The following is a 9,543-nucleotide window of genomic DNA, read 5'->3' on the forward strand; positions in this document are numbered from 1 at the left end:
AAAGGTAAAGTCATCTATGTTTGTTGTTTCAGGACAGATGTCACACGTGACAAGCTACATTAACAGATAACACCAGGCTGATGACCGCTATAAGGGTTTTAATTATATTGTCTTTTGTGCACTCTACATTGTTTATTATATTATAATATTAAAGTGTGGAGTTGAGGTAGCAAGTTTTTGATTTCGTGAGACCAGACATATTTCTGAAGCGAGGCCGAGGACAATATTATACCAATACAAACCGAAGAGATATTTCTAACTCAAAAATGTATATGGTAAACACATGCCTCGTCCTGTCACTTAGATGTCAACGGAAGCAAACGCACCAAGAGTTTATTGAAATACACAGATTTCGGTACCCTTTCTTCATTCTGAACGTTTTGACAACTGTCAATCACGTCTATATTACGAGCGCGCTCATCGATTTTGTGTATTCCAGTAGACTTTTATTAATATCTTCATCTAAATCAGAAAACCGTAACACTGCCATAAAAAAAAACATGTCACCTGCACGTAGGAGGCGCGTTCGGTTAGAAGCTTCGCCCACCTCTCGCGTTGCTTGGCAACTGTTGGCAAGATCGGTAACAAGCTCCACCTGTCGAACGCCTGATTGGCTCGGCGGAAACACCCGAGTGCATGTGTGTTTTAGTTCAGCAGGGGTGTTTTTTTCCCAGACTAACACATAAGGCTAAAACACAGTTGAACGGAGTCTCCGAAAAAGTGGAGACATGATAGATTAAATAATATAAACCAGTTACTTTTATACATATTAAATAAAGTAGAGGTATGATATGTTCTGTGAATCATTTAAATATAGAATTGATCGTCCATGTAGTATGTCAATTAAGAATTGTTATGACCAAATATGGAATTGTACATTGTATTCCGCTGATTATCTTATCTATAATACTACATATTACATTGGTATCTTTTCTAAATACTCTTTGTTCAACGTTGACTTTGTGTGGGGTTTTTTTGTTTTGTTTTTTTTTTTTGTTTAATTTTATTTCTTAGTAGATATATATTTTTAACTATCAGATATTGATAGAAAATCTGCATTGATTTTTTTCGAGTCAATATGCGAAGTTGGAGGTAATACCTGTACAACAAAACCGACATAATAAGAACTAACAACACACACACAGCCGCTCGACTTTCTAGACCTGTTCCCATGTCATCCAGATAAGGGTTACGACAGGCACGTGCATGGTTTAAGGGCTAGAGGTATATAGTTACGTTACTATTTCTCGATATCAATATGGCTTGACAATCATATAGACGTCATGAATCTACAGTCATGTACCAAATAAAGGGCCAAACATTTTTTTTTTCTTATTTTCATTTCGCGCATTTCATTTTTTACATCTTCCGCTTAACCGGGAAACGCGACAAGTTTTAATTTCAATCAATATATGTAATGAAATCCCTCCCACTCGCGAAGAAGATTTACTGCATTAAAGTATTTGTTATCATTATTCATGTAGGAATACTGCTGATCTATTGTACAAAATGTCACATTCTATATATTATTTTTCATAACACAACTGAAAGTCATGACACAAGATCAATATAATGCAGAAATAATGCAAATATAATTGGCATTATATATTTTGCTTTATGAACATTTGGGTATTTTCAAAAATTTGCATATTTAATTAAATGTATGTATATATATAGATATAACTGATGACGTCATACATATCTAAGCAACGTACAAATAAACAAAAGTTCAGTCCGCCTGAAGAAGCCTGAGAGGGCAGAAAGGCCTTGCGGCAAAGTCTGTTTTTTTGTTATTCTTTATACATTCATCTTCGCAAGGACAGATTTAAATTTCTTATATACTATAGATATAGATATATATTTACTGATTGTTGCAGAAAAACACTGCTTCATATGTATTACATTGATCATTTCTTGTATCATGTTTTATTTTCGGCAGCTTGTTAGAGCGGTTTCCGAATCGCTATTAATATTGAAGGAAAGATAACTCGTACAATCTTACATCTGGATTCATCATATTTTAATCCGTAAGTTAAGTACAAAATATTACATATCAGACACATGTCGCTCTAATAGATGTAACTGGAAAACATGATGGCAAGTGATCAAAGAAGAAAAGATGATTAAAGTTGATTTATGCATATAATATATATGCATATCCAATACATAGATATAGAATTTGGAATACCATTGAGTAACAGATAATCCTATATCAAATATCTTCATAAAAAATTCAACATGCCATTTTTCATTTCACATAGGAAACTGTTTTACAAATCAAAATATGTTAGATGGAAAATAAAATTAAAATAAATGTCGTATTCGGCTTTTATTCGCTGAAAGATCATGTTAGAACTTATCTATTTGCCGAAAATTTCCACTCCCAAAGCTTCCCCAGTGACAGGGAGGGCGGTGATACGGAGGGGCACGCGACTCTGGTAGCGCGTGGATGTACTGGTGATGGTATATGTCACGTACACAGTTTTAAAGGCGACTCCGCTGGTTACGTCAATGGAGGTGGGGTCATATTCAACCTAATGAGGACGAAAGGATACCTTCAACTCATCTTCATACATAATATATATAGGATATTGAATGAGAAAAATATCTGTATATCAAAGTGAAATATTCAATGAGAAACCAGCCGTTATCTATAATTTTTGAAAACGAAGAAAATGGAAAACAAAAACGCTGAAATAAGTATGTACGACTGTTTTTGTCAATAGCCTATAGCCTACCAAAGATTTATCATTACACTAGTGACTATATACAAATTTCACCGGTGATGATATAATTTGTGTATCAAATCGATATTGTCGGAAATTATATTGATAGACTTAATATATCTACCACGATACTATAAAACTGCTGACGTCAATGAAGGTTGGGTCATATTAAACCTTGTAGAGAGAAATAAATAGTGTTGTTCCGATTAATCGATTTAATCGATTTAATCGATGATTAGTCTTTTTATCTATGACTATGACTATCGATCATGATTTTTTTTGTGATCGATCATGGTTTGACTATAAAATGGTAATTTTCAAGATTTACAACCGACTTCAATAATTATAAATGAACAATATCGATGGTGAATTGAAATAAAAATGCATTTAAACAACATTTTAAACATAGCTAGATGCCTTCAACCATATCCACAAAATTTTCCCCTGTTTTTGAAGATATTTCTCTTTCTGTTCTTGTGCCTAATCCCGTGTCTATGTTTTGACAATAAATATGTTTAAACTTTAATTGCATTATACAATGTATACGGTGCGAGTTTATAGTATATAGTATTACCTTTGTGACAATGGGTTTGCTGACCGCTGTGTCGTAAATTGCCTTCATTTTGGTCAACAACGCCGTAGCTGCTCGCTGTCTGTGGATCTCATTGGCACCACAAACTGAAATAAATATTAAAAAACCTTTCTTCGTTCTGTATTCATGTATTTACTTTCATAACAAAATATGATTTTACATCAAATATTTCTTTTCCTCAACGCAAAATTCTAGATGAAGGTCATAGTGTCCAAATAATTTTTAAAAGGATTAATAAAATACCACTTATAGTATTCATATGATGAAAGAATTATGACACCGCCAAGCCGTGGTTTGGAAAAGGGTTTAAGTCTATCTTTAAAAAGTTTAGCATTCATCAGTGCAAGTATTCGTTGTGCATAAGTATGGAAACGAGTTGGGAATTAATTACATGAAATAGGATAATCACTTATGAAATGTTCTTAGTATAATATACAAAAACATATAATATGCGTATATATTACTATATTAGTTAAGCATTGAACGGCTTTCAGTTGGCATTCATAGTCAATATGAATGCCAACTGGACAGAGACAAATTCATGTTGAATTTGTCTCTGTCCAGTTGGCATTCATATTGACTATGAAAGCGCGCTTCATGTTGAATTTGTCTCTGTCCAGTTGGCATTCATATTGACTATGAAAGCCAACTGAAAGCCGTTCAATGTTTATATTTACCATCTGCGATTTTTTATTTGTCGTGCGATTTTTTTTTTAATTTTCAAATTCAAATTTCAGTTGGCAGTTCATAAGCTGGTGAACTCGCAACTGAATTGGTAGGGTTATATAGTGGCAGTGCCATACAATGGTAAATATAGATATGAACGACAATCCAAGTCTATTTATCGTTTACAATACTTACCATCGTTCAAAATGTCGTCTGGAGTACGAGCCTTGGTGTTGAGTGTGTCACAGATAGGACAGGCACTTCGCTTACCGAATATACCTACAACATGTTTATTGCAATAATGCATACGTATTTACATCCAAGCCAATCGGCATTTATCAGTAAACATCAATAAACTTCTCACCAGCTCTGTTAGCAAAACCTACTAAAGAGTCACCCACACTCACTGACAGAATAACGTTGATACCTATTACAATGACGGAATGTTTATCGTTATTTGTAACGTTGTTATAAGTAAAGATTGAGTTTTTTACCAGTGCTTTTGACTCGAACCTTTTTGTTGAATTGGTTGACTTTTTTCAATAAAAACTGGTTTCCTGTGAAATATACTTAATATGTGTATTTCATGGTATGGCAGAATATCACCAACAATGATTATACCGAAAAACAATCTAATTAAAATCTAGATGGTCATTCTCACTACGTTTCATGAACGTATTGAAAATGACTATCTAGATTTTAGTAACATGAACGTAGTTAAAATGACTATCTAGATTTTAATTAGATTGACCAAAAAATATCGATATTCTGTCATATTCGTGAACCATTATAATAATGTGTAACGAGACCATTTTAATTCTCGTTACAGTTGCAATTTCGGTATTCTAGAGATGGTTTCCTCGTTTCTCCAGAGGTTACGTAAACTCCCGGTCTATAAATAGAGCGAACGCAAAGTACCTGATACTGACCTCCGATAGCGTGTCCTATATTGGAAATGGCGTGGCCGACGCTACTTCCGGCGTGCTCAATCTGGTGTCCGAGATGGTTGACTCCATCGAGAGCACCCTGGGCGCTGTGAGCAAGCTGTTCCCCAATGTTGTCGAGACCACCAGCGATGGCGTTACCGAAATCAAGTGTGCCTGACTCAAGACCATGGACAGCAGACTCCAGTCCATGACCGAGGTCTCCGGCCAGACCAGCCAGTTCGTCCCCAAAGTGGGTTAAGCCATGGAGGGCGTCGTTTGTAATATCGGACACTCCGTCGATGAGAGAGTCGCCAGCGTGTTTAGCGACACTGCCAACGTCTTTGACAAAGTCAGTTGTCTTGTCGCCGAGTACACTTACTGCACTCTCAAGACTTCCTTCGATGTCCTTCACAACGCCCGCCGCCAGAACAACAGGCTTCATCAGAGTCGGGAGGACCGCTCCTAGTACACCAGTTGGTGGTGCTGTGTTTTGGCTATGTTTAAAAAAAAGATATTTATCAGTTTAGGAAAACTTGATGGAAATGTTCATTTGGCTACAAAATGTGAAATTTTATACAACTTCTATGATAGAAACTAATACAACACTTTATTATATATGTATGTATAATATAATAATGTGAAAAATATTCATTATAAACAATATTTTTCACAAGTGAAAATATCTTCTCTGATATCATTATCACTTTTATGATTTGACCAATCAAAACACTGCTTGCAAATGACAATGGGGAAATTAAAAGCTTATCAGGTATATTTTGGGATAAAATTGCAATAAATAGAATAGCTTACAGTATCTTCAGTAATACAATTTAAATATAGTTCACGCGCGTGGTTAATATTTCAATATTTTTCACTCGTGTCTGCGCATTCGTGAAAAATATCAAAATATTAGCCACACTCGTGAAATATAATTATTTGGTATTACTGAAGACACTGTTAGATTTCATCCATGTCGATTTTGTGATTATTATTGTTAAGTAACGGGAGCTTCGTTAAACATAATGGTTCATGAATAACTTTTCACTGCAGACAGGGCGTAAGAATTGTACCTGCTGCCCCAGTTGCATGATCGTAAGAGGCGACTAAATTTGGGATCTTATCTTTTCTCTTCTTTCTTAACAACTTTCTTCTTCCTAATGTCTTCCTTGACAATGCCTCACTTTTGGCGTTTAGTTGAGCGTTCGCCGCTGTGAGGAAGGTTTTGGGTTTTGTCCCCTGGCCGAGTCATACCAGTCTTTAAAAATGGTAGTTTCTATCCCTGCTTAGCGCTCAGCATATTAGGAGTGGGACGACTTGTTCGCCCGTTGTCAGTATAATGTGACCGGGTGGGGTGTCCTGTTGGGTGTCTTCGGCAGTATGCTTCAGTGAGGTAGCACTATAAATCGGCAAAAATTCCGGCCTATCACAAGGAGACTTGACACGAACATACCACAGCCTCCCAAAACACACATACGCACCAACCACACACATGCATGTCGCACGGACGGGAGGCCTTCCTTAAATGACCTTAGCTGTTAATAGGACGTTAAACAAAACAAAACAAACCAAACCAAATCACTCATTTATCTGAAAACACTTTGATTCACAATGGTTGCTAGTAGTACGACCAGCGGTACCCAGGTAATCGTAAACTGAGTATGTGCTGTACACTGTACCGTACACCAAACATTACCGACCATCACGAAAGGTATATGGATATTTTATGCTTTATGATCTTAGTGAAGTGAGAAAGTTCAAAAAGAGCCTCTGATAAAGATCATGGTTGTGGCGGATAGAGATAAGGAATCACATACGAGGACTAGGTCAGGCGCACTTTATGGACATTATACAGAGAAACTCCTCAGATCATGAAATATGTTTTTTAAAGAAAAGTCCGAGAAAATCTTTAATGAAAATTTTATAACAATACATAGACTTGTACAACAAAATCTTGATTTTTTTTTCAACTTGCCCGCGTGTGCTTTTGATGACCCTCTTTTGTCAAATTAGGGCTTGCGACATGCCCCATTTCAGTGACAGTCATACTAAGCCTGTGTGATACCAAACAATAAACAAGGTGTAAATTATTCGGTATAAGACAAAGTATTCCAGTCTATATGATAGTTCGACTTTACCCAAGTATACTGAATGGAAAAAGGAACTTGCCCAGTTTACTACGGGAAACAGACAGATGGTACATGTTGTAGAATGTAATAGTAGTGTAGATAGTGATAGATAGGGAACCTCTCTGTCGTCTGTGAAAATTTCATCCATGTACGTTAAATACCCTGGTCAAATTTCGGGTTGACCTGACCTGACAGAAAAGTTATGGGACGAGCTGGACAGAAGGGTAAGACGTAGGTCGAACCCTCTAAGCAACGTCGCTCAGTTGACATTGGCGCTGTATTATATGGATGAAGAATGTGGCTGTATACCAATGAGGAGGGCCGATACCCTGATCAATTCAATGCACACCCAAAAAAAAAGAGTGTGTGCAGCCACCGCATCTCATGTGGCACACATGATACTGATGGGCCCAGAACGGCTATTCATTTTGAGAGGGGTAACTCTGATTAATCTAAAATTTGACGAAGGTGCTAGACCTGGATGCATGAAATTTTCACGGATGACAGAGGGGATCCCTATCGTCCAATTACACCATTATTACATCATATAACAGCTTTTTATTTCCGTAGTAAACCAGCCAGTTTCTGTGTTTCGTTTTACTTTCAGTTCATGCATATTTAACGGGAATGGTCATCTATAAAGTTCTATAATGGTAAAATCACTTTGCAAAGGTGGGGAGCTCGCAGTTCAGGTTCATCTGACCCGACAGAACTTGCTATAAAGGAAGGTATAAAAGAAGATCACTTGCTATAAAACGGAGTTCTCAAGGCAATATAGCCGTACACTTTATAATTGTGAATTTGCAAAAGACTCCTTGAATTGACTTATTAAGTTTGTTTCTTTCTGTGACGACAAAAAATTATTGACAATTAAAAGATTAATAATTAGAGCCTATAATCACATACCTCTTTGCGCACGCGTTGCATTGATCTATCGACGAGTTAATTTTCACCTCACACTGGTGTTTAAGTGAATCTTGTATCTCAACAGTCTCGTTCAATTGGTTAACAATCATAAACATCAACTTCTTCCTGACGAGTTTGTCTAAAGCTGATGAACGAAAAAGAAGCTGCATGTATACAAAGATTCGGGAAAAGTGGGACGAAATTATACAATTAAAAGTTATACATTGTGTGATTGTAAACAGATGATATACACAAAAATGTATCGAACTCTAAAACAGGCTTTGGACAATTGCAGTTAGCAGAAATTGACAATAACAAGGACGAACAAAACAAGAGTCAAACTGGTCATCGTAATACTTGTCTGGTGTAGCTTCCAACACTGAAACTCTAACTACAGTATGGTGGTATCACGGAAAACAAATCTTGATAGAATCTCAAATATATCCAACCAAGCAGACGTTACGTTAAATAATATTTCATTAGCCATAACTCATTGATAGGATTTAAGATTTTTTATTTTTTTACTCACAAGTGGTACTAAAGTCGTCCAATGGAACTAATGCCCCAGCACATATTCCAACAGCCACACAGAGAACAGCCAATCTTACAAGGGTCGTCATATTGGTTTTAGTGGCCCGCTAGGTAACTGGAATCCACTATATAGCTACATTCTAGAGATAAGCACGAACGATATTGATAAGGAATGTTACGATATAAAATTATTTGTCATCCAGGATATCAATGATTCAGTGGTTTCTTTCGTCATTTTTGGGAAATTGCCCTCTGGTAGGCTAGAAAATGATTTTTTTTACAGCAAAATTTGGAGGACATAGAGAAACGTATGCATGATGTTGTTGGATTTCGTTTCCCTATGTGAAAATTCGTTGTTTAAAGATTTTGGAAATTTTGATGACTTCATTGAGGAAAAAACAACATCTAATCGGGAAAGGGGCCTAAATTTTTATATACAGACAGGACAACTAGTTTGCTCTCGATTTTGGACATATATCTCCACATCGTTTGATTATTACAGTACAGTAAACTGTCAGACTCGATTTACAATTTTGGTATGTCGTAGAGACGAGGGTTATTTAGTATACCGGTAGATAAGAACTAGGCCTATTACGACAACGAGATCGGTTAGAATTGGTCAACCAAATAATTGATGTTGGGAAATACACCGCTTACAAACTGTAGGAGTCATTCTTACGAGTAGTTTTATGTAAAGCTAGTGCCTTGGGAATTAGAGGGTATGTCATCTCAAACAGCTGCCAGTAATGTAGGATTCACAAGGTGACGGGCTAGGTCTCCATTCTCATGTGGATATTTTTTTGTTTTGTTTTTTTTTACAGAGGGGGGGGGGGGGGGGGGGGTCGTTAAAACCATCGTTAATTACTGTTAAAAGTCCATGTCTATCCTTGTTGTGGTGTACGCTTATTTGCAGAAAATATATTCACGTATGTCAAGCTTGGTACTTGGGTAATAGCCGCGAACATGACGTTGGGTGCAACAGCTGCGAAAAATTTGATACTCTTAATGAATGTATGGTGCAATTTTGTTAATTATTCGGTACGTATTATATATACATGTATATTACTTAA

At 36.4% G+C, this 9,543-nt stretch overlaps 1 protein-coding gene across 1 annotated transcript; it reads right to left on the reverse strand.

Moving 5' to 3' along the window:
- Positions 1-2,003: 2,003 nt before the first annotated feature.
- LOC117336593 lies at positions 2,004-8,606 on the reverse strand. The gene is made up of 6 exons (XM_033897208.1): positions 8,472-8,606; positions 7,943-8,087; positions 4,914-5,404; positions 4,180-4,263; positions 3,301-3,404; positions 2,004-2,534 (listed from the first exon to the last, which is right to left on the reverse strand). The coding sequence occupies exons 1-6, from the start codon at positions 8,560-8,562 to the stop codon at positions 2,361-2,363; spliced, it is 1,089 nt and encodes a 362-aa protein (XP_033753099.1). The 5' UTR covers positions 8,563-8,606; the 3' UTR covers positions 2,004-2,360.
- Positions 8,607-9,543: the final 937 nt, after the last annotated feature.

This window comes from Pecten maximus, chromosome 1 (genome assembly GCF_902652985.1).
Source record: "Pecten maximus chromosome 1, xPecMax1.1, whole genome shotgun sequence".
NCBI classification, from domain to species: domain Eukaryota; kingdom Metazoa; phylum Mollusca; class Bivalvia; order Pectinida; family Pectinidae; genus Pecten; species Pecten maximus.

Excerpts from the sequence above, each read along its gene's own strand:
- LOC117336593 (XM_033897208.1), bottom strand. The coding sequence starts at position 8,562 with ATGACGACCCTTGTAAGATTGGCTGTTCTCTGTGTGGCTGTTGGAATA. Across the intron at positions 4,264-4,913 it reads TATAGGACACGCTATCGGAG|GTATATTCGGTAAGCGAAGT; the intron begins GTCAGTATCAGG and ends AACATGTTGTAG. Across the intron at positions 3,405-4,179 it reads AGACGACATTTTGAACGATG|TTTGTGGTGCCAATGAGATC; the intron begins GTAAGTATTGTA and ends TATTTATTTCAG.